The sequence below is a fragment of the Balaenoptera physalus genome, assembly GCF_965194825.1.
Source record: "Balaenoptera physalus genome assembly, chromosome: 16".
Taxonomy (NCBI): Eukaryota; Metazoa; Chordata; class Mammalia; order Artiodactyla; family Balaenopteridae; genus Balaenoptera; species Balaenoptera physalus.
Genome location: NC_138898.1, coordinates 61,527,372 through 61,552,110, shown reverse-complemented (window position 1 = coordinate 61,552,110; position 24,739 = coordinate 61,527,372). Strand labels below are relative to the sequence as shown.

At 50.5% G+C, this 24,739-nt stretch overlaps 2 protein-coding genes across 18 annotated transcripts in view; one reads left to right on the top strand and one right to left on the bottom strand.

The window, feature by feature from the left end:
• Positions 1 to 439: 439 nt before the first annotated feature.
• PMM2 (phosphomannomutase 2) lies at positions 440 to 21,757 on the bottom strand. Of its 2 annotated transcripts, none has more exons than XM_082432516.1 (8): positions 21,597 to 21,757; positions 16,796 to 16,943; positions 14,875 to 14,951; positions 14,103 to 14,194; positions 11,335 to 11,434; positions 11,148 to 11,223; positions 9,743 to 9,858; positions 440 to 1,909 (listed from the first exon to the last, which is right to left on the bottom strand). In XM_082432516.1, exons 1-8 carry the CDS (start codon positions 21,660 to 21,662, stop codon positions 1,808 to 1,810), a joined length of 777 nt encoding a protein of 258 aa, XP_082288642.1. In that variant the 5' UTR covers positions 21,663 to 21,757; the 3' UTR covers positions 440 to 1,807. The 2 variants fall into 2 exon arrangements, with proteins under 2 accessions (XP_082288642.1, XP_082288643.1); XM_082432517.1 differs by having other exon boundaries at positions 16,832 to 16,943; positions 21,597 to 21,751.
• A 78-nt stretch (positions 21,758 to 21,835) lies between these two features.
• TMEM186 (transmembrane protein 186) overlaps positions 21,836 to 24,739 on the top strand; it is a 48,546-nt gene continuing 45,642 nt past the window's right edge. For 10 of the 16 annotated variants that reach the window (XR_014255271.1, XR_014255272.1, XR_014255273.1 and 7 more), the window contains exon 1: positions 21,938 to 22,609. Coding sequence is in view for 6 of the 16 variants with exons in the window: in XM_082432522.1 (XP_082288648.1) it covers positions 22,559 to 22,609; positions 22,981 to 23,616 (687 nt within the window). In the remaining 10 variants the exon portion in view is untranslated. The other 6 variants (XM_082432522.1, XM_082432519.1, XM_082432520.1 and 3 more) reach the window with 6 other exon arrangements.

Genomic DNA, 24,739 nt, shown 5'->3' with positions numbered 1-24,739 from the left:
CCACAGCAGCAGGGGAAGGATGGCACAGTCTGAAGTCGTTGGAGGTGGGGAGGCAGGTTGAGGGAATTGTGACAGTGCAGGGGAGGGGGCCCAGCCTGATGGCCGCGGGGTACCTACCCAGGGCAGCCCTGTGCAGGGCTGAGAAACAGCGCACCCTCCACCTCATAAAGGTTGGGACAAGTCTGAGTAAGACTCAGTTGTCTCATTTTGATATATAAGTTAAGGAAACTTCTAGGGAATACTGGATCCTTACCCAGTGGGCAGAGAAGCCTGGAGGAAGGGTCTGTGCCAGTTGGAAAGTGCAACCCCCAACATCGTGGAAACGTCAGTGTCGCAACGAGTGGCCCCTCAGGTCCAAGAGGGCTGAGCTCTTCCCCCAGAATCTGAGAAGATACCAACTCACTTAACTTGAGGAGAAAACAGTTATCAGAATGAAAAATAGGAAACAATAAAATCACTTTAATTTGCTACTCTTCATTTTGAAAGATCATTACAGTATCATGTGTAAAATTCAGCCAGGAAGGATGCCACAGGACGGCAGAGTCCTGGGAACCAATGAGAACCGTCACCCCAGTGTGTGGCCCTGGGCAGGTGAGGGGGCCGACCTCGCAGCCTGGCGCTGATCCTGAGCTGAGACAAGCCGGGCTGGGGGAGGGCTGGGGGGAACCAGGTTCCTCTGTGATGAAGGCACCTGGTGGGGGCCGAGAGGTGGGCTGCTCAGAGCACCTCTGCAATCCCCACTTCAGATTCAGGCCTGCAAGCCCCCCACAGAGGCCATGCCTGGACTGACGCGGGCCCCGGCACTGGTCTGTGGAGGGAGATGCTCGAAAGTGACACAGCAACCGTTTTCTTGGAAAGCTCTCTTCCGTGTTCTGTGTTGTGGACGAGGCTCCGAGCTGCCTTCCAGTTATACAAGGAGCTTGCAGAAGGCGGGAGGGAGGAGTGAGGGTTGCAGGCCCTACCACAGCAGCTCCGAGGGCCTGGGTGGATGGGCTTATTATTCAAAGATCGGCAGAGAAACAGTGCAGCTCCTGATCTGTTAGTTCAGGCTCTCCCCTGATCCCTGAGGAACTAGGGCAAACAGGCCCTGGGGACAGCAGGAGGACGGCCCCAGTTAGTCTCTGGGCCTGGGCTCAGAGCTACGTCCCGGGAGGGCCGAGTGCCAGTTCTCGGCGGGGTTGTTGGTTCCACTGTCTCTGTCCCAATGGCTAGGAAACCAGCGGGCTCTTCAAAGTGTAGTGGATACAGAGCTACCCCTGCTTCCTGGGCCAGCTAGGTGCAAAGTCCCTGGGGTCCGTGGTCACTCGGCCAGCGCTCTCACGGGGCAGCTTCATTTCTGGAAGTGTTTTTAACCATCTGTCCCAGGGTCAGATCATTGTAAACGTCCTGTCCTTTCTTTCTCATCACCAAAGCCCCCCTCCTGGTACTGATGCAGAGGGTCCCAACGTGAATATCTGTTACATTTTTCACGAGACCCATGAGGAAAGACGGAGGGTCCAGGCACATTCGATCTTCCTGTATCATTCTAGAATGATGGGGAAGTTTAAAAACAAAAAAACCCCAGGTGTACTGTGATTGCACGTATCAGGGCAGGGCTGGGGGTCCTGAGACTCGGGGTGGGGACGAAACCCTCTGCTGGAGGCAGTCCTTTGAACCATTCTTGACAAGCCTTTTCTTCTCCCTTCTGGCTGCTTCTGGCACTGGAGGCGGAGGGCCATTTCCCTGCTGAGTGAGGACCCGGGTGACAACTGTACAGTGGGCTGGGGGTGGGCGTGGCGGGACCCCCCTCTCACGGGGAGAGGGATGGTCAGCAGAAGAGCTCCTCACAGATCCTGCGTGTGTCCTCGGGCGCCGTCACGGTGTAGCCCACCGTCCTCGGGTCTGCGAAGATCTCGTGGTCGTTCCCGCCCTGTGAAGACACGGCGCAGATGCAGGCGCCACCTGGCTCCTCCTGGGCCAAGGCTGCTGCCACCCAGGGGCCCGGGGCCACCAGAGAAATAGGACCAGAAATGAGGACCCTGCGATTTTACCGGGCGGGGAGCATCTCTTCAGGTACCTTTTCTTAGCCCCCAGGAGAGGAACAACAAGGGTACTGTCGTACCGAGAAAGGGTTTTTCACCTTCCCTTGAACTGCAGTTTAGCTTTGGAACATGCAATTATGCCTGTGAAAGAAATCACAATGTTCCCGTGAAGATCTGTCTAAGGCTTATTTTTCTACCAAGAAAGGAGAATTCTCACCGCCATCGATTTGTTTTAACCGCATCCAAACTTTCCTAACAGGTCATGGGGGGCTGCAGGAGGGCAGACAGTCCAGAGCAGTGCTGCCCTCGAGACTTTCTGTGACGATGCACACGGTCCATCTCTGAGCCGACGGAGGCCACACGTGAGGCCTGTGACAGAGGGACTGAGTCTGATTCACTGACGTTTAAATAGGCCCACGTGGCTGGAGTCTGAGCCTGGTGGCCTGGGCTCAGATCCTGGTCTAGCACCGGTGAGGGGGGTATGTGGGCAGCTCCCCATCTGTGAAATGGGGATCGTGGCGGAACTTCGCCCAAAGCACTGAGGCCATTGGTGGACGAGCAATCCTGGGCCAGCACCTAGCGCCGCTTCCTAGCGTTTTCACGCTTCCTTCCCCCTGGTGAGCCCCTAGGAGTTGAGGCCTGGGCCTCGAAGGGCCCAGGCATGCTGGGTGCGGGGGGTCCTGTGACTGTGGATCGCCTAGTCTGTGCTGCACCCCCTTCCCCAGTCCCGCCTGTCTCAGCGGAATGCTGCTTCCACAACCCACAGCCCTGCAGGAAAGCCCCTGCTTCACTTCTCACGGAATTTCCTATATTTTCCTCATAACACTGGATAGGCAGTCTAACGCAAAATCTTGAAAAAAAAACCAATTAGTTTATAATGTGATGAAAATCACTGCAGAGAAAATGGATTTTTTTTCATAAAACACAGAGCATGAAGCCAGTATGGAGAAAACGATTCTGTACAAAAATGACATCCTTTTAAACAACTGACACCTGAAATTACGGCTGCTCTCATCTTTGTAAAAACCACCCACCCCCAAGCAGACAGCTTCCCTAGGTGGAGGTAAAGTTCATAGACCTCACGAGGGACTACTGCCCGGGCCCCGAGGTGTGCTCGGTGGAGCCATGTTGGGAGGCCATGACCTTGGAGCCACACTGGGGAGTGTTCTTTCCCAGAAGCCTGCCAAGCCTTGCGGGGGCCTCACGAATTTATGTCCTGTGAAGGGGCTCTGGTCATTCAGCTGGCCCCCAGTTCATGGTCAGCATCTCCTGAACAAATACACGTGAAGACAATTCTTACGACAAGAAAAGGATTTCTCTTAGGAACGGCCTGGTGTGGGGAAACCAGCATAGAGCACCTAACCAACGAAGAAAGAACTCCTGCTCTATTCAGAAAACCCCAGCACCCACCTGGGGACACTTTCACTCCAGTGTCACTCACCAGCCCTGGAAGGAGGGGTTAGTTTTCACGGATTAACCCAACAAACCTTGTGCAGCGCTCACTACCCTCCAGGCATGGTTTCAGAAGCTGCAGATATAGTGGCAAACAAATGGAGTCCACCTAAGGGCTGCCTTCCAAGCTTACATCTGAGACGGACATAAACAGCTCTGCGGGTGCTTTGCCGCATCCGCAAAGAATAAGGGGAGGGGACCAGGGTGACAGGGGAGAGGCCTTTGAGCAGAGGCCTGAAGGAAGAGGAGGGACAAGCCCTGTGGCCGCCCATCCGGGAAAGGCTGCCAGCCGGGCTAGAGCCTGCCGGGGAGGGGCCGGGCCGTGAGGCCTCGCAGGTCGCAGGTCTGGACGAGGACTTGGGATTTTATGTGAAACCTCCAGAAAGCCAGGAGCCAGGCTTCACACCATCAGGTGCACTTCACAAGAGGAACTTCCTGGAGAATGGATGGGGGATGAGGACTCAAAAGCGGAAGCAGAGGAGGGTCAGGAGGCTCCAGCCCCCAGCCAGGGTGCAAGGCAGACAGAAGCCACTCTCCGGGGAGCAGGACCTCTGGAGCAGCAAGGCTCACAGACGCCGCGCCTGCCCCACCCTGGAGAGGGTGTCCCGGGTGCCCAACAGATGCTTCCCCTGACAGAGCGCCTGCTGGCGGCGAGGTGGGGAGCTGTCCCTGGAAGGAGGCTGAGCCCTGCTGCCTTGTAAGCCACTGACTCGGACCAAAGCCAGGTCCCGAGATTCCGATCGCCCGGGAAGGAGAAACCTCCTGCAGCCCAGTGGGGCCCGCTGCTCTCAGAGGGCAGCAAAGCTGCACTGCCCGCACTGCCCACGTCTCCTGCAGGGCAACTGGCCTCAGAGCGGGCGGGCTCCCTCCTGGGGCCGCACAGACCTTGCAAACCAGATCGGAGTGAGGTCGGGAGAAGCAGAACCGAAGAACCAAGCTAGTGAGTGCCACCCACTAGAAAAATAAGGTTAGAGTGAACAGGAAACTTCGAAACTGGATTTGCTTATGCACCAAAGGTTACTGGATTCCTGCTGGGCAGGCTCAGCCACCCCCAAGCTCCAAAACAAAGCTCCTGTTTCCTGGGAGAAGACGGAGGGAAGGAAGGGGCGAAGGGATGAATAAGCGATCGTGTTTCCGTTAAGGTGTACCTGGCAGGCCCAAAGTAGAGGCCCCGGATCAGCGCAGGCTGCCCATTAATGTTTAATCCCTACAAGGCCAAGGTCTGGGCCAACGAGAGGAAGGTCGCAGCAAAGGCTGATTATCTTGCATCTGTGTCCCCGGCCCGCCGGCTGCGTGCCCTGCTCCACATGACCTGACACGACTTCCAGGGGGTCTCTGCTGTGTGGATACCTGCCCGCGGCACAGACAAGCTCTCTAGCTGCACATGGACGTTTACCTCGGGTAGTTCAATAAGCACTTAGCCAATTTCTATCCATTATGGGTACAAAGGCCACCAAGACAAAGGCTCAGCCTTCAAAGATCCCAGAGCAGGAGTTCTCCCCTGGCTGCAAGTGACAGTCACTGCAGGAGCTTTAAAAATACATCAATAAAACTGGGAACGAACAAGAGACATGGGGGCCAAAGGCCCAGGATGCACTAAGAGCTCCCGTGCCTGGGTGTCTCTGGCCACAGGAGAGCTGGGTGCCCAGGGCTTATGCAGGAGGCTGGGGACCCGAGGACTCGATACCTGACTTTGGTATGTGCTGCTCTTCCGGTATGTTAGAATTAGCTGCGGATGAAAACAACCTCAAACAACTTTCACATTTGAAAATGAATGCCCTTAGATAACTGTGCAGATTTTTTTCCTAGAAAGAAATAAACAGCTATGGTCAAAAACAGCCTGGCCCCAGGGTCAGAGGTTTTGAAAGCGATCAGGTGACTCCAATGTGCCTCCAGGGCTGAGGACCAGGGGCTCAGAATCTAGTGATGACCAGGCTAGGGGTGGGGGAAAGCGAGCTGGCTGTCGGGCTGACGCCCCTGGGTGACTGCCCCTTAGGGTCTGGTGATGGCTCTGGCACAGCTCCCCTCATCCGTAAAACGGGGTTCAGAGCTGCGTGAGGGGCCCTGGCACGGGAGCACATCGGGGAGATGCTGATGCGTGGACACCAGTGAGCCCTGCGGGCCCGAAGCCTGGGTGTCCCCGAGCAGGAGCGTTGGGGTGAGGGAAGCTCCTGCCTTGGGGCTGGTCCACCGTCCTGTTCTCTGGACCGACGAGGCCGCCAATTCCGGGGTCCGGAAGGAAGGCAGGCCCCCAGTGGACACACGGGACCCGTGGTTCCCCTGCACAGCATCCGGCTTCCTGTCCTCCCGCAGGGGGCCCGGGGTTCTCCTCAGCAGGGATGAGAACCTCTAATCTGGTCCAACCTCCTCCAGGAGGCTCAGACCACAGGGAGCGGCGATTTGCCCTGGGTCCCTCCAGGAACGAGGGACCCCCCTCACCACGCTAACCTAAGCCTGCCACCAGCCACACGAGACCTGGGTCTCAGATTCTGCCACAGAAACAAACAAGCAGTCAGGCCGGTCTGTCCCAAGGACACATTCTGTACTTCTGTTAGCCCTAAGGAGCCTTGGGAGCCCTGGAGATGCCAGGAGATGCCAGGCACGCCGAGGAAGCCCAGGCCCCGGCCAAAGGCCTAACAGAACCTCAAGGGCCGCTGGGTACCACTCACAAGGGCAACCTGTCACCCACCCCGCAGGCCCCCAAACTCACAGAGCAACCTCAGTACTAGGTGAGCCTTATCACAACTTCCTTAAAAGCAGGAGCCGCTGGGAAAGAGGCACATCCCCAACTGCCTTCCCTCTAAGACCTCTCACTTTGTCCTGGGTCCTTCGGAAGCGGACCCACACCCCCCCGGATGGCCCGGGGCACTGAGGCTTAGACAGACTCGCGTGTGGTGTGGTCACCGCACCGGGCTTTTGGGGGGCAGGCTTGGGTGCTCTCGGTTTCCAAGCCTACCACCTCTTTCCACCACGCTGATTGTAAAGGGTGAGCAGTCTTAGTGTTTTGGAGGCGAGAGGGGAGAATAAAAAGGGCAGGGGCTTCCAGACCGCACTCAGCGAGCAGCTGGCCCTCTGCAGGGCCCCCGCATTCCCCGCCTCCCCTGGCTGCGGTGGGGACCGTGGGAGACGGCGTGCAAGTGTCTGGCTCAGGGGTGACGCCGAGGAAGCACTTGAAAAGCTTCGTTCCCTTCTCTTTTCAATTTGACATTTTTAAGTTTTATTTTTCAATAGACAGCACCTTCACGCAGCTCAAAAATTTAAAAACAGGGTCTTGTCACAGCGGTAAGTCTCTCCCATCCTCATCCCACCCCCACGGTAACTCTGTAATTTTGGGGGTACCCTTTCAGACACCCCGTGTGCACTTACAAGCAGACACGAAGAGAGATGATTTCTGTCTTTACACAAAAATGGAGCCTCTTACCAGCACTGCTCCACACCAGCTGTGCTTCCGCTACCTGGCATTCCGCTGTGTGGCTGGACCCCCGTCTATTTACTCCACCTCCTCCTGCGAAGAGCGGGGTTGTTTCTGGCCTGCCCCTCTCTGTAGCCCTTTCTACACACGTAGGAGTGAACTGAGAGCCGAATTAACCAAAGTGGAACTGCAGAGTCACACCCATCAGTGGGTAATGCTCACCAAGTATTCCAATGGGTTTTCACGTCGCCCCGACTTCAAGTCAAGATGTTTTTTACAAGAAGCATTAAACAAGCAGAAGCACTGTTGCCTGGGAATTCGGCAAGGCTGGGGCTGAGCTGGCAGGCGCAGCCCCCTGGAGAGCCAGGCACAGCAGCCTGGGTGCATCTTGCCAGGTGCTGGCCATCTCCCTCCCCGCAGCAAACCGAGCCCCCCGCTACTCCCACCAAAGGCCGGGCCCAGGGCCTGTAAGCTGAACTCGGAGCTGGGCGTCGATGGACGCTGCCTGTTGTGGCTGCCGGGACGGACGAGGGAGTTTCCAGGACTAACGAGGATTTAGAAGAGCCAGGGCCAGCCTCTTCCCTCTTCCCTCTGCTCTCTGGAGGTGCTCGGGGCGGGGCCGGGGGAGACACGGGGGGCTCAGGGCAACATGAGACCCCGGCCGAGCTGCCGGGCAGGCGTCTAAGCCTGCTGAACTTGGCAGGGAAAGGGCTTCTTACTGACAGCGCCTAGCTCAGGTGCTGTCTCCCCGGGAGCCGGCAAAAACATTTTGCCTTGACGCAAAGAAAGAAAACAGCTTTCCAAATGTCTATCACTGAATATGAAAAGAAACTTAAAGCTAGTATTTGGACTGCTCAGTGCCTCAGGCTGTTAAAAGATTTAGATGGCTGGACTGCTAACTCCCATCTCCAGGAAACCACTGACAAAAACGATCAGAGAGGAGGGCAAAGAATGACGCAAGAGTGTTTACTACGGTAAATGACGCGTAAACGACGCTCGCGACGACACCAAAGAGCCCCAAACCCAAAGGGCCTCTGCTGGGGAAATGGGTAAATAATCTGTGCCGAAACGCTAGAATGTTATACGGCCATTGAAAGCTTGTTTTCAAAGAACATTCCCTGACGCGGGGGGGAACGAAATATGTTAAGAGAACAAAAGCAGAAACCAGTGAACACACCGTGTCCCACATTTGGGGTCATATACATTGCAAAGAGGCCGAGAGGCATGTCAGCTGTGATTTACAAGTGACTTTTCCTTTCTTCTTCATGCTTTTTCTAATTTTCTACAATGAATGCCAATTAATTAAGAATGGGGGGGGGAACCTCCATTCGACAGTATCCATTTTTTAAAAGTAGGTAAGATTAAAATAAAAAAATAACTGATGTGTGGTAATGCAGTGGTTAAACAGAAAACTCTCTAATTCCCAAATGAAGAATTCCCCAAAGATGTTGTTTTCTGATTATCTCAAGAACTGCATTCCGTCCTGCAAAGTCCCCGCCGAGGCTTACACACGGCAAGGACCTCACCATCACAGAACAATCTGCCTCAGCCCATCTGAAGAGCCGCCTTCTCAGACTGCAGGAATCAGCACAAAGCTGGGAGGATGGGCGGGCGGCGGCGGGGAAGAGGGGGTACCGGCGAGGGCGGCTTGTGGGATCCTAGTTCCCCGACCAGGGATTGAACCCGTGGCCCCCTGCATCGAAGTGTGGAGTCCTGACCACTGGACGGCCAGGGAATTCCCCCAGTTTTATAATCTGGAAAGCAGGACATGAGACTATGCTATCCAGAAGTCCCTTTCACGCTGGAAGACTAGCACATGGAGATCTTACTGAAAAAGGCAGGTCCACACAGGAGAGACCTTAGCAAAACAGCACGCATTCTGGGTGGACCGGGGGTTGGAGGGATTAAAAACTCCATCCATGCAGCCTTCCTGCTGCTGCAGTACAGCCACAAAGCCTGAGACAGGAGCCTGATGGCCAGGTAGCTACCACCACTGGGTGGCCCGTGAGAGGGAAGCAGAGAGGCATGGGGGTGCGAGAGGAAGGTAAAGGGAGGCGGCCCCGGGCTGGGCAGCGACCTTCGGGGGCTGAGCCTCCTCTGGGCCTCGATGGCGGCAAAGCCCCTCCATCCAGTCCCCTGGGGACCCACCTGTCCTAAGGAGAGCCTCGCCTGCCACCTCGGCGGCTCCGGGGAAATCTCTCCCGCTGGCCTCTCAACACCTGGCTCTGCTCTCAGTCCCCAGTTTGTTTTATTTTTTTGGCCGCGCTGTGAAGCTTGAGGGGTCTTAGTTCCCCGACCAGGGACTGAACCTGTGCCCTTGGCAGTGAAAGCGCCAAGTCCTAACCACTGGACTGCCAAGGACAGCACCCCCAGGACAGCCTCCTGTCCCTCAGCGTGTGATGCCCAGGCCTGACCCCCCACCTCTCATCTCTCCTGAATTCCAGACTCACAAGACTCTTGGTCCTCCTACCATTTAGGACTCCTAGTGCCCAAACTAAATGAACGCCCCCGGGGAAAAAACACGGCGGAAACATGAAATAAAAAGGGCAAGAGCTTTGAAACACAAAGAGGATCTGATGACAGCACTGGGTCTCATTCCAGAAGGCGCTCGAGGTGGGTGACACTTAACTCAAAGCCAAACTGAAAGGCTCCATCCTTGCCTTCAGAGGTGTCGGGTGTCTGAGCACAGAGAAGAGGGGGCTCCATCACCCCCCTCTCATAGGACAGAAGCCATTACTCAGTTTGAGCTGGGCTGCCAGGTGAAGTGTGGCTGGGGGGAGAAAAGCCCATCTGTCCGCTTCCCCCTTCTTCAAACCCAAATCGAACAATGAAACTGCAAAAACACTTCCATACTTACTGGCATGGTTTTGTCACCAAAGAAATAAATGGTCTTATAGCCGTCCTTTTCCACATGTCCCAGGCAAAACCTCTTGTCCCATCCGTCAGGGAAGACATCAAAGCTGATCTGGCCGCCTGCCGAGCGGGGAGGGAGACACACAAGCTAAAGGTGAAAAGGAGGCTAATGATATGTCACTGAAAGAAAATGTGCCCTTTGATCTTGTCGGCAACTGGAGTGCCAAGGTTCATTTTTATTACCTCAGTTTGCTAATTACAATACTTTAGGGGTAGGTTCTAGAAATTAATTCTTGCATGATATTTTTTCTCCAACATGATTTCACCTAAAACCTAGAAATCTAAAGTCTAAAAAAGAGACACAGAGTGCTGACTCAGAGTGAGACCCACAATGGCTTTGCACCCGAGTGGTCTGCAGAGCGGGCTTAAACGAAGCCCAAAGCAGGCCGGTGAAAGAGCTGCCGACAGCTTTCTTCAGCCGCGCTCCCCTGGAGCTGCACTGTGCGCTCGGCGGAGGGGCCTGGGAGCAGGATGCCTCCAGCTCGTCGTGCAGGAAAATGAAAATCCCACGGACGGGGATTGCCAGGCGGCCTTCTTGGGCAACAAAAACCCTTTCAGAGCTGTGTCAGGGAAGATGTTCATCTCACAGTTCAAGGATACTTAACAAGCCACCCACTCATCTTTTACACAGAGGCCCTCTGCAATTCCAGTTTTCTGGCAAGCGTACGCTTATTTGAGCTGGTGAAAGGAGAGGGCTTTAAGTATGGCTTGTCAGCTCTGACAGCAGAAATTGGTCTGTTTAAAGCGTTTGACAGGCATATTCCACCAAAAAGCAAAGCAGAGACATCAGCGCTGCAGGAAGAGCTCTGCATCAGACCCCGGAAACGGCCGCACGCTGGCCTGTCACTATGAACAGAAATTTCGTGAACCTAGACAAGCGCCTTCCCCTTTCTGGGCCTCGGCTTCTTGATTTGTAAAACCAGCCCAAGTGACTTCTAAGGTTCCTTGCCATTCGAACATTACAGGATTCCAGAACACATTCAGTCTTCTTGATCTAAGAGGCCCTGTCCCACCTCTCTCCTATAGAGTCACCCATGAGCTAGCTGTCTTCTGCCCAAAGGTGTGGGCATAAGTTCTCACTCTTCATTAAGCAAGTTGCTCTTATTTTTGACTAGGAGAAGTGCAGGGAGGAAGAATCCTGCTGGGCGAGGATTTAGAACCAAACCCAGCAGCCTGGAAGTCATCTCCTAACCTGAGTCTCGGCCAGCGCTGATCAGGCAGGAGCAGTTTCCCGCCACGGATGGCCCATCTGCAAACTCGCCACAGTCCAAGTTCAAGAGCACACCGGCCCACAACCACCTCCCGGCAAACGGCTCCCAGAGCGTGAAACCCGCGTGAATGCATGATACCTATGGAAAACGTGAGGCCTTTCCCTGCAAACTCTTTCCGCAGATCCTCCACGAATTTCTGTCTTATATTTTCTTTCTGAGGAAAACAAAAAGATACCGATAGTCTACTGCATTAGAAGCACACTTTCTTGGCCACAGAGATGCACACCACATGTCCATACACCCCGGCTATTTCATAAAGACTCACTTGATCCAGTTCGTAGAACTCAATGCGTTCTTCTTGGCTGCAGCTTCTTCCGACAGGGCACACATTCAACATCCCATTTCGGAATTCGATGAAAGTACCCCTGGGGAGGAAAAGGGGACGGAGGTCCCAGAGATACATCATTTATTTGAGCAACACGACAGACAGATAGACAGGCTAAAAAGCGGACCAATTCCAGGGACGTCCCTGGCGGTCCAGTGGCTAAGACTCTGCACTTCCACTGCAGGGGGCATGGGTTCGATCCCTGGTCGGGGCATTAAGATCCCGCATGCCGAGGTGTGGCCAAAAAAAAAAAAAAAAAAAAAAAGTGGGGCAATTCCAAAGGCAGAGGCGGGTACGATCAGCCTTTGGCGGTGCTGTGCTGGGCCATGTGGTGGCCACAAGCCTCACGTGGCTAGAGAGCCCTGAAAACTGTGGCTGATCTGACGTGAGATGCGAGTTCATGGATTTTGTATGAAAAAGGAGTGTACCCATCACTGACAATGCTTTATACTGACTATATCTGAAATGACTATAGTTTGGATATAGTCGGTTAAATAAAACACATTAAAATTAATTTCACCTATTCCTTTCCTTTTTTTTTTTTTTAAACATGGCCACGGAAAGCAGAAAAAAACGGCACATGTGGCTCATATTACATTTCTGCTGGACGGTGCCGCTCTTGAGCAGAGAATGTTATGGTTAACAATGAGCTATGAAAATGACTACTATCTCTTCAAGTTCCCCGAGGAATCTGAAAATATATGTCCCAGACACCTTTGCAAGTGACCTAGTGAAATGCTGATTTTTACCAAGAAAAGCGACACAGGAAAAGCTGCTGAGGATCCCCAGGTGAGTCTCAGTAATAATACTTCGAGGACACACGCCAGGCGTGGGGCTGGGACCAGATTCCAGGCCAATGCTGCCACTTACCAGGGACCCTGGGCACCGCTCTGCTCTGAGCTCAGAAAGGGGCTAACGGCACTTGCTCTGAGCCCCCCTGAAGGGGCTCCTGAAGTGAAAAGTACCAGTTTATCTAAAAAACTGGGAAGCAAGTAAAGCAAAAATAGCGGTATCTCCATCACTGGATCCTTCCCCTGCTGTGTTCAACTTGCAGAAAAAGAGGCAAACGATACAACAACGTATGTGCACCTAAGACACTTTTTCAAACACCCCGTCCCGGTTGTCCTGGACGCCGTACAGACCAGCCTGTTCCCTACACCTTCTACATGTACACTGGGGTACGGGGCCCTGGTGATCATTCCCAGGGGGGATCCTAGGCCTGTGGGTCCTAAACTGTCAGAAAAAGAGGTCATGCCCAAAGCAGGGAGGGAGGTTGATGCATTGTAGAAAGGCTTCTGTTCTAAAAACCAGGACTAAGGCGGCTGATCAAGCATTTACTTCCCCCCCGAAGACCTGGACGATGTGACGTCTTACTACACTTGCCTGGCGTGCGTGGGGCATAGTGTTAGCCCCACGAGCAATGTGGGTAAACGCCAATCAAGGAGGAACTCAGCTCTGCCTCCTGAATTCACCGGGTATCTCAGGCTAATTTGGAGTCACAGCTCTGCACGCTGGGCCCTCTCACTAGATGACATCCTCTTTGGAGGACAGGAGTGTATCTTATCCTTTTTTTATCCTCCCTCTATGCTCAGCCCGAAGTAAAGACTGAACTGACCTGGGGTACGTTATATGTTCACTTTCTACAACGGAGAATTTCTAATATACATAAAAGTCAACAGCACAGGATAAGGAACTCTCACGGGCCGTCTCCCAGCTGCCAGAAAGATGGACTTCGGGTCCCTCCTGTCTCATCCATCCCCCTTCCTGGGACAGATGTGAAAAAGGAAGCCCCTGCCCTCCGAGAGGAGGTGCCGAGCAGGGGCATCTGTTTCGGAAATTCTGGAAACAGCTCTCGAGCACTCTCGAAACTCCAGCATGTCTTGAAATTCAATCACCCTTCAAGAAATGTTTCACCCTCTAATCATCAGGGTGTTACACATTAAGTGCAGAAAACCGAGAAGATGAAAAGTATTTCAAAGAAACCACCTGAAATCTCATTACCAAGAAACAACCACCGTTAGCATATGGTCCATTTTCTGCCCATCTTTTAACTGTGGGCATGTGTGCACATTACTGTTACTATTTAAAAATGGGAATTGAGATAACAGTATTCAGAGCAAGAGGTAGGTTCCCGAATCAAATGCCTACCGAGGCCAGAAAAACGAGACAAGTGGCCCATGAAAGACTGGGGGACGGGGAGGGGGCAGCGCTGCCCGCCAGGCTGCTGCCACCTAGGAGGGAGCATCGAGCTGCCACCTAGGAGGGAGCATCGAGCTGCCGGGTTTTCAGATGCTGCAGAAGCCGGAAACCCAGGTATTTTAAAGTGTGAAATCAGACTTTTAAATGATAGCACTTAATGCAGATTTTACTGAACACCAGGGGCCAACTGAACTTGGCTTTGCATGGGATTTGGCCTGGGGGCCTCCAGTTTGAGACTCCTGAGCTGGGGCCTGGGCTGATGCTGCTTTTCCCACCCTGCTGTTTCACAGGCATGTGCCTTAACTGATAGCCTTTGAAAGCATATAGTTTTCAACTTCCATAACGTGGATGCACCATCATTTATGTAATCATCGGTCTACCGCTGGCTTTACAGAAGGTTTCCAGTGATTCCTTACTAAGCACCGGGATTTGGAGTTAAGTTAGCTCTAACCCACCAGATGACATCACGCCATATTCCAGTGGCGCTTCTTTGCTAAAAGCAAACCCACCTCTTCTTCGGGAGTTTAATTTTCGCGATGTAGCTCAGACAGTAGTTGATTAAATCCTGGATTAGGGCCTCACCCAGGTGACCTTGAATATTCTAGATAAAGAAAATACTGGGGTTACTAGACACAGTGGGAGGCCTTTTCAAAATGGCTTTCCAGCAAACCCAGGTCTTCAGCCTCTGTGGCTGGAGGGTCACCAAGCGGTGATGGGGACACACCCCACTGCCTTTCTCCTTTTCTCCCTTTTTCTCTGGTTGAAAACATTAGGCAAACCAGAAAGGGCTTCAGTCAAAACCATTTTCTGCTTCATTACTCAAGATTTTTGTATTCATTATCTCTCAAGTGCTTCCTGGAAGCCCCAAAGAGTTTACTGCTGCTGCCTTTTATTCAATTAAAATATCTGCAGACACTGATAGAAAATATATTTGTTCCACTTTGGCTTCCTCTTACGTCTGAACAGACGGATCTTAATGGTAATAAGAGCTACATGGTACCTCTTAGAAATGCTTGCAGCAAGGCAACTTGCACTAGTCTTTGCTACCATAATAGAAATATTAGATTAAGTAACCTTGAAAAACAATTATAAAAATTTAGTTAACAATTTGGAATGTGTACTAGTCACATGGTTCAATATCCAAAATGTAAAAAATACAGGGTGAAGATTCATTACCACTCTTCTCCCAAATATACCTCCCTGGAGGCATTCAATATCAAATACCTTTTTAGAAAACATTTCACTAGTAGTACAGAGTAGTTTGGATACTTGCAAACCTACCTGTTTGCACAAGAGTTTCCCATCTTTGTATGCTACCAAGCCATTTTCTGGAAACACATAATCATATTTTTCAACCACTGCCAACAAAACAAAATTGAGAATGCAATGAATTGGACCCTGTGTTTCTACTTCTTGATTAACACTAATCGCCAATAAAAATGCTAAACTCCAGTAATGACTGTCAGAGGCTATCTCATCTTAACAGATTGGGAGGGTGGAAAAAAAGCTCCTTAAAAACTTCTTTAAAAAGGCTCTTCATTATAAATTTAAAAGATGACAATTAGGCTGCAGATTGGAGACTTGGTGGGCACCTCGTGCCTCTACCTGCTTATTTGTAAAGGAAGGTGGGAGCCAACGATGGCTCCCAAACCCCACTGTGAATCTGCATCACCGGGGCAGTGATGAAAATCTACAGAATTCCAGGCTCTGCTCCCAAGGTTTCTGAATCAGAATCTGCAGGGGCCAGGTTAAGAATCAGATTTTTTTTCTTTTTAAAGCTCTTCAGGCAATTCTTATATTCATCCACATTTGAAGACCACCCACATAAATCTTAATGGAGTCTCAAACTTTAGCTGCTTGCCAAAATGCAGATTCCCAGGCACTGTGTGTTGGGTGGGGTTCCCACATCTGCATTTGAACGAGCTCCTCAGGTGATTCTGATACAGGTGGGTCTTCCACTTTCTTCTGGCTCGTGACTGTTTTGATTCTGGAGTTTCGACTCTTACTCTCTCAAATGTAAGACGCTGTGCTACACTGACAAAACCTCTCTGAGCCTGTGGTTAATTACGTGACCAGAGGCAGAAAGGGCAATCAGGACCAAGTAACAGGATCCCCGGCTCTTAATGTGTCCCATTATGTTGTTTATAGCGTTTCTAAACAGAGCGCCTACAAGGAAAATTAAGTGTAACCAGAACAGAGAGTTTTAAAGGGACGACACAGATCCCTCTTTCAGTAACTGGTTCAATAAATACACCCCACACAGATGTGCACCGTAAGATATTACATCTAGAACAGTGGTTCTCAACTGGGGGTGATTTTGCCCCCAGGGGACATGTGGCAGTGTCTGGACACAGTTTTGCTTGTCACACTGGGTGTGGCAGCACGATGGGTGTCAAGTGAGTAGAGGCCAGGGATGCTGCTAAACATCATGCGGTGCACAGGACGCAGAGAATTACTGGCCCGAAGCGTCAACGGCGCCAAAAAGAACGCTCAGTCCATCTCTCTCTCTACCTGCTATTTCCCATAGGCCAGGCACCCTGGAGGCCCTGGGGCCATGCAGATGAGTAATCCATAGCCCTAGTCTTCAAGACAAACATAACCAGACCGTTTCCAATAACCAGAGAGTGCTACACCCACAGCACTAGACTCTCTTGGAGGGTAGCTGCTGAAGTATGATTCCCATGCCCTACAGACCCACGCCCTTCAGAATCTCCAGTGAAGGGGCACGTAAGAACCTCCACCTCCCTGGGGTCCTGGGCTTGAGATTCTGGTTCACTAGGTGGGGGAGGAACCTGGGTGACTCCCGACTAGGGAACTCTGGGGAACACTGTGATAGGGCAACAGAGGGAGGCATGAAGACCCGGAGGACCCCTCAACACCTGGGTGAGAAGGACGTCAGGAGATGGGGCCTGAACTGAGGCCAGAAGGGCAGTTAATGGGGACCAACAGGAAGGACTGCAGGCCGAGAAACAGACACCCATCTTTCTAGGTGAATCTGTCCATGTATCCGAGTACCAACTGTTCCACTAGCAACTCCAGAAATTTATTTATAGGACTAAAAACAGAGGAAAAATAAAGGCAGAGAAAATGTTTCCCCGAACAAGGAAGCAGGAAGCCTGAAGCCTGCTACACAGGGATGAGGGCTCGGGGCTCCTGTGATACTAAATGGCAACAGGTCCCAACGTCCTCATGAGAAGTTAACCTTTTACCAAAATGTAGCCAGCAATGTGGAGTTTACCATCGTTTCCCAGTTGCTCCTGTACTTTCTCAAAGTCCGACCCGCCTACGACTCCAACTTTGATCTTCTGCCTCAGTTTTTGTAGAAAGCAATCCATGTCTTTGGTAATTTTCTGCATTTCAAAAAGGAAAACACAACGGTCAAGAGCCACGAAGTAATCGGGAGACTAAAATCCCAAGAGTAATACAACCCTTATTTTTATAACTGCCAATTTGGTTTCTAAGTCTACAGATGAGACCAACTATTTAGTTGTGCTTTTGGGACATCAACTTTTTATCAGAAAAAAACTTGTTACATTTTACTTCTTTTTACCTAGTTTAAAACACACAAGAAATGTATTAACAGTTGTTATGTACTGCTCCAGCCTTTTTTCTGTGCATTTATACACTTGTCTGTATGCACATATATAAATAGGTACTACTTTTTGAAACACAAGTGGACTCCTTCCACACCTTGTGCCATGACTTGCTTTCTCAGCACTGAGTTGTGGTGATTTTTCCATAGTGCATGTAGATGTAGCCCGGTCCTTTCAAATGCTACACTGTGCTCCATTTATGGATTTAAGTTGATTAAAACAAAATAACATAATGAGATTAAAGAGGAAGTTGAGAGTTGATTTATTGTAATTATATAAACAAACAAAAAGCCTTAAGAGTAAGATCACTAGATTTTTGAGTCTCTCCTGAAAGAAAAGCTCTGTCTATAAATAGTGGTCCCGGGACTTCCCTGGTGGTCCAGTGGGTAAGACTCTGCGCTCCCAATGCAGGGGGCCCGTGTTCGATCCCTGGTCGAGGAACTGAATCCTGCAGGCTGCAACTAAGAGTCCGCATGCAGCAACTAAGAGCCGGTGCGGCCAAAATAAATAAATAAATACATATTAAAAAAATATAAATAGTGGTCTCAGTGGTATAATTTTATGCTAGTTAAATTCCAAACCGTGTGCCCATTCAAAAGAAATTTTAAACTGAGATGAAAAGATATCCCTGTGTTCAGGCAAATCACAATGAAGTTTTTAAACTCTTATTTCATTATTTTTAGCAATCTTAATTGTACACTTACATGGACTATCTACACAAATAAAGTTACCAGAAATGAAAAACAAAAAACCCACTTAACTCAACTTCAGTACAAAAACATCCAGAATTCAATCTTCTCCTTTTCTTAAAAAATATTTTTTTAGAGTAATACATGCATATGATTAATAAAATAAAATTGTACAGAAGGGCTTACATTAGAGTGCAATCTTTTCTACATATTCTGGTGGAATCTTGACCTAATAGACAAAATCTAGTGGCCTCTGAGTCAGTGATTGTGAAAATGGGTCCCAGAGTCCCCACAAGTGCTTTACTCAGAGCTGACGTCAGAATGGCAGGAAGTGGGGAAGATTCCCGTGATTGCAAAATATTAAAAATGCAACACAAACGCAATACTTCCACCTCCAAACAGAAGCCTAAGGGTACAATTTATTTTCTCTTGACCCTTGTGCACACTGACGAGCTAAATGGTATTGCTGTCCAGCTATCAGACGTGCTCTGAAACTTGCATCAGTCAGAGGCACCTTTTCGCTTCCAGATGGCAGCAAATACTTTTCAACAGGAAATAAGACCCAGCTGCTCGTGACCACAATAGAGCATCTAAACTACCCCGCACGGCAGGAGAGATTTGGAGCAAAATAACCACGCAGCAAAATTGTCATAATGTTTCTAAATAACTCTTGTGCTGATAATTTCAAGGAATTCTAAATCATCCCAGACAAAATAAAGCACAGAGAAAGAGCCAAAAGCTTGGAATTAAGGTGAAAAAATGTTAAAAGTTCACCTTCTGAAAAATTAAAAAAAAAAAATTATAAGAGACTTTTTTGGGACGATTAAGGAAAACTGAGTGGAGTAGAGGAAGAGTTAGAAAACAGGGCCTGTGGGCCAGACCCAGCATGCTGCTTCTTTTTGTAGAGTGACTGGAACACAGCCATATATCCATTCATTTCCGAGGTGTCTGTGGCCACAACTATAGACGTGAGTAGCTGTGACAGAGACCATATGGCCTGCGAGCCTCAACCATTTACTATCTGGCTTTTTCCAGAAAAGTTTGCTGACCCCTGGACCAGGGTATAAAATAATATTAGGGAATTGGTGATAGTTTCCTTAAGTATGATGATGATACTGTGGTTACGACAGATGTCCTTGTCCTCAAGAGCTGCAGGTGCGAACACTTAGGGGTGAAGTACCATTATGACTACAGCTTAGGAAGTGGCACAGAAAAGATTAAAAAAAGAGAGAGAGAAAGTTAACATCAATCACTGTTGAATTTAAGTGGTGGGAATATGGATGTTTTGGGTACTATATTTTTCCAGCAATTCTGTACGTTTGAAATTTTTCATGATAGGAAATTGTACAACAATTCACCCAGGTTTATACCTAGTTCTAAGTCTCAACTGCTTTTAGATGCAATGGCATTTCTTAGGAAAGTACTCAGAACAGCAAAATTCTACTAAAACACTGAAATGTGCAAAGCTCTGGACTCCACTCTAATTAGATTTTACCTGTTTAGGTCATATACTGTTTCAGCAGCTGCAGGAAAAGATAACCCATTTGATTGCTTTCGGATTGTCTTGTGCTTATCAATGTTTGAGAACGTGAGTATTGAGGAAGGGAAAGGTTGTACAATGAACAGATCTGTTGCTAAAATATTTTTATTTTTTATTTTTAAAATAGCTTTGTTTTTTAACCTTGAGCGCCCAGCACGTAGAAACAATTCTATTTTTTTTATTTTTAAAATTTATTTATTTATTTATTTTTTGGGCTGTGTTGTGCCTTCATTGCTGCACACGGGCTTTGTCTAGTTGCGGCGAGCAGGGCTACTCTTCATTGCGGTGCGCGGGCTTCTCATTGCGGTGGCTTCTCTTGTTGTGGAGCACAGGCTCTAGGTGCATGGACTTCAGTAGTTGCGGCATGCGGGCTCAGCAGCTGTGGCGCATGGGCTTAGTTGCTCCGCGGCATGTGGGATCTTCCCGGACCAGGGCTCGAACCCGTGTCCCCTGCACTGGCAGGCAGATTCTTAACCACTGTGCCACCAGGGAAGCCCCGAAACAATTCTCTTTAAAATTAGATTTTTTTTTGAGTGTAACCATTTACATTTGCCAAAGAGCATCACGTTTCAAATGTTTTAAGGGAGTACACTGCGGGTTGCCTGGTTTCGCTGCTATTTCATACTTTGTGCTTATATACCCTGGTTCCTTCTGGGAGTCAGAAGCACGTTCCTGAACGACACACCTAGTGACAGAACAGCCTCCACCTTGGACGTAGCAGAAAATGGCAAACTTAGCAAATAACGATGCCCTGAGGCCCAGAGACTTGTACCAGATATCTTGTGTGAAATCAAGGTCATGGTTTCACTGAGTCTGTTTCCTTATTTAAACTGGAAATAACAACTATCCTACCAGGGATGAAAGAGGGAGAAAGGTTAAGAGGATCTAATGATACTGTGTAAAAAGGCTTGGAATGTAAGCCCAAGGCCATTACAGCCAATGGGCCAAATTGAGAGCAGTTTTACTGGAACACAGCTATGCTATGTCTACATAAGGTCTATGGTTGCTTTTGTATTAAAGTCGAGTAGTTACTACAGACCATATGGTCGGCAAACACAAACGTATTTGCCATCTGGCCTTTTACAAACAATGAATTGCTGACATTGGCTCCAGACCACTATGGGCTAATTAACAACCTACAAGTGTGCATGGATCACTGAATCCCAGAATCAAAAAGGGCCTTTGGAGAACTTGCAATTGAGATCATCACTAGATACGTAGCACCTGTGGCTCAGAAAGGTAAAATGATACGGACGGCTAAGGTCACTGACGTTCGTTGTGAATTCTGGAGCACACATACCACTGCTTCCACCTGACCCAAACTAAGCAGGGTAGAGCTAGAACTTGAAGACAGTGAGGCTACTTGGGCCAAGTCTCAAGTTCGAATGGCTGGTGTTCAGTGACTAATCTGTGCAAGGGGGAGGTCAGAGTGAGCAAAGATCACAAATGTTAATCTTAACTGAAACATATCCGTGCCTACGGCAACAAAATCTGGAAATGAGAAGTTTCCAGGAGTCCAAGGAGGCTTTCAGCAGGCAGCCTGTAGCAATCTAGGTCTCCTCCATCACCCCACTCCACTGCAGGGCTGGACAAGGGAGTGGTGGCGGTCGCTGTTATTAACCGAGTATTACTGAACCCAGTCTACCGTATGCAAGATACTTTCATGAACTTATATGATTTCATTCGACTCCCACAAACACCACATGCAACAGGTCATATCCCCACTTAAAGCCACAGATGCTGAAGCTCTGAGGTTAAGTGACTTTGCTCAAGGTCACAGTTGTCAGGAGGTAAAGCTGAGATTCCACCGGGTCCGTCTGACCTGGAAACCTATGTCTTTCACATCAGGCTACAGGCAGAGACCATACGTCATAGGTCTGAGGAGGGCACACAAGCAGGTAAAGGGGCAGAGCTGGGGTTCAAACCCGGGGCTGGAGGTGAGAGTCCAGAACTGCGTTTTCCAACCCAACACAAGTTTCTTGCTCTCTAGAGTTTTCCGGCCTGTCCCATCTCTTCGAGCACCCTGAGGTCTTGAAGAGCTGGTGGGAGCTTCCGTCTCATTCCTCCAGGAACCCAGAGTAGAGTTCGGTCCCTTCAGGGGAGGTAGGCGGTCCTTAGCCCCGTCTGGGAGCAGCAGGGGGCTCTGCACCGGCTGCCGCCAGCCCGCCGGACGCCGCTTACCTGCCGCGGGGCCGTCAGGGTCCCGTCCACGTCGAAGAGGCAGAGCGCTGGGCCGGGCGCCGCCATGACCCCAGTTTCCACGCGAACCTTGCAAGACTCGCTGGCACCTGGAACCCGTCCAGGAACTTCCGGGACCAGCCCCCGTGCCGCAGGGCACGCCGGGAGGAGGAGAATCCACTCCCATAATGCCTAGGACTAGCGGCAGCTGTACTCTCTGGACTACAGATCCCAGAGTGCAGTGCGCCCCTACGCTGTCCTATTAGGGCCGAGCACGCGATCTTAGCGGTTCCGGGAGTAGGTGGGATTCACTTCCGGCAGCAGGCATTGAAGTCATGGTAAGAAGGCGGGTGGTGGGAAGTAAGGGAGGTGACGTGCTTTGTGGGTCGGGGGCAGGCCTGGGGCAGGCCTGCAGACGCCTGGGGTTCTGATTCGGAGAATCCGCGGGAGGGACGTGGGTTCCAATTTGTTATTCCCCGCTCTCCTCTGCGCTCAGGTCACGTGGGCCAGCAACGGCGATAACTAAAACTCACTGAGCCCTCGCCGAGCATCAAGTGCATTTGAAGGCTTTAAAACCATCATCACATTCAGTATATTTTGGATCCCCATTTTGAAAGATGAAGAAACTGGGGCCCAGAGAGGTGGAATAATTTGCCCAAAGATCCACAGCTGGTGACTGTACGAGTCGGGATTGGAACCCAGATCTAACTTCACCGCCCAAAGTATCTTTCACTGCACTATTCGAGGTGTGGAACTGTGCATCTCATAAAACCCTTGTGCTACGGGTTGACGCCTCCCTCCTCCTCCGTTCTACCCCATCCCTCAATTTAGGCCAAGTAAACAGCTTTTCCCTTCTGACCCCAAGATGACGCTTTAACCTGACCGAGAATTGGGAAGTTATTATGATGAATATCTTGCGGATTTGTTCCCCACTAGGAGATTGATTGAGTTTCCTGCTTGGGGAAATGTCACACAGGCTGTGGATCCAGTGCCAGCCCAGAGTTGGCCCTCCCAAGGTATTTGTTGAATGAATGAAGGCTGTGCCTCCTTTCCTATACCTACTTGAGCTGTCTGGAGGAAAGAGGACCGGTTTAAAAGTCAGACTCTGCCCCACTCACTGGCTGTGTGTCTTTGGGTAAATTTCTTACCTTCTCTGGGCTTAGTTTCCTCCGTGGTAAAGTAGAAGTAGTGGTTCCCATTGCAAACAGCTTTTGTGAAGATCACGTGAGGTAAAGCATCTGGCTTTACCTTTCTTTCCATCTCTGGCAGTGATGCTGGCCTCACAGGATTGGTGGGAGCCTCCGTGTAAGATGCTTTGCAGCTGTTCCTTCTGTGATTAGCATGGTTGAGTTCCATGAGAGAAATGGTCTCCCTGTCTCCCTTTCAGGCTGCCTTCCTCCGAGCTGTGCCGCGGTTGCCAGGGCCAGCTGCATGGGGAAGGCCTCTCCATGGGCTGTGGTGCTGCAATGGGCAGGATCCTAGGAGGTGGGTGGGAAACAGGCCACCAGCCTCCAAGGAGAAACCACCCGGCACAGAGACAGAGACATTTCAGATGGTGTACCGGTTTGATGCCATCAGGGCTTTCGGGTACTTGTCTCGGCTGAAGGTGGCACAGACGGCCCTGACGGTGGTGGCCTTGCCGCCTGGCCTCTACTGGTACTCCCAGGGCCTCATGACCTTCAACTCCCTGTGCCTGGCGGGCGGGATCGCTGGCTTTGCCCTGGCCATGTTGTGCTGGATGAGCCATTTCTTCCGGAGGCTGGTGGGCATCCTGTACGTGAACGAGTCGGGCACCATGCTGCGGGTGGCCCACCTGACCTTCTGGGGCCGGCGACAGGAGACATACTGCCCTGTGGCCGACGTGATCCCCATGACGGAAAGCCAGGATCGGCCTCAGGAGCTGTTTGTGCGGATCCAGCAGTACAATGGGAAAGAGACCTTCTACCTCACCCTGCGCTACGGACGCATCCTGGACCGAGAGCGTTTCACACAGGTGTTTGGGATGCTGGACAAGCTCAAGTGAACGGGCAGGAGCCAGGCCTCCTGCAGGAAGCCTGAGGGTGTGAGCGGGGCTGAAGGAGGGGGTCGGGCAGCTGGAGACTTTGCTGGGGCCCCTGGGAACTTGTCTTTTGGGATGAGGAAATTCATGAGGTAGAAGTGAGTAACTGGGTTTAGAAAGAGGCCCTGAGTGCAGATTCTTAACTGCACTTGTGTGTGACATTCAGATAATGGCCAGAAGTTTCTGTTAAGAGCCAGTTCTTGGAGGAAGCGATGCTAAGCTCTCTCCAACAGTTTACACTGCTGTGAAATCAAAGACAGAGAGGTGGGGGGTGGGAGCCAGAAGACTTGGGTCTGTCCGTTTCCAAATCCCTGTCTTGGGGCAGGTTATCAAGTCTCTCAGAACCTTGGTTTTCACATCTTTTTTTTTTTTTTTAACATGTTTATTGGCGTGTAATTGCTTTACAATGGTGTGTTAGTTTCTGCTTTATAACAAAGTGAATCAGCTATACATATTCATGTATCCCCATATCTCCTCCCTCTTGCGTCTTCCTCCCACCCTCCCTATCCCACCCCTCTAGGTGGACACAAAGCACCGAGCTGATCTCCCTGGGTTTTCACATCTTAAAGTGGAAAAATCCTCCCTGTCTCCCGGGATGGGTGTGAGAATAAACAATAAATGTCATTGTTAGTTCAGAGGTGATGGCACCGCAAAAGGCTTCCAGGCAATGGGTAGGGATTTCACCAGCCCTATGCTGCGCCCCCTTGTGGACCCAGCGGCGGGGGGACCAGGATGAAGCCTAGAGGTGGGTGGTTTATTCTGCCAGCACAGTAGCTGCACAGCCACTGGGGCAAGGTTGTAATCCGAGCAAGTTCACCGCCCAGAGGTCTAGGGGCTCTCACATCAGAAGGCTTTGCAGTGTGATAAAGTCAGATGAAGTATATGCTGGTGTGATACTTTATAAAATAAAACCAGGTATATGTAATGTCCCCCGTAATTAGCAATATGCTTATTATATAATTTGTAACAAAGTAAAGAGGAACGAAGTCATGATCTTTGTAATTCTACCACTCAGAAGTCAATAACTAAATTTTGTTTTGTGACCTTCCAGTCTTTTTATTTCAAATCATAGTAAAATATAAACATA

Excerpts from the sequence above, each read along its gene's own strand:
- PMM2 (XM_082432516.1), bottom strand. The coding sequence starts at position 21,662 with ATGGCGGCGCCCGGCCCAGCGCTCTGCCTCTTCGACGTGGACGGGACC. Across the intron at positions 14,195-14,874 it reads GGAAACTCTTGTGCAAACAG|AATATTCAAGGTCACCTGGG; the intron begins GTAGGTTTGCAA and ends TTCTTTATCTAG. Across the intron at positions 1,910-9,742 it reads TTGGTGACAAAACCATGCCA|GGCGGGAACGACCACGAGAT; the intron begins GTAAGTATGGAA and ends GTGTCTTCACAG.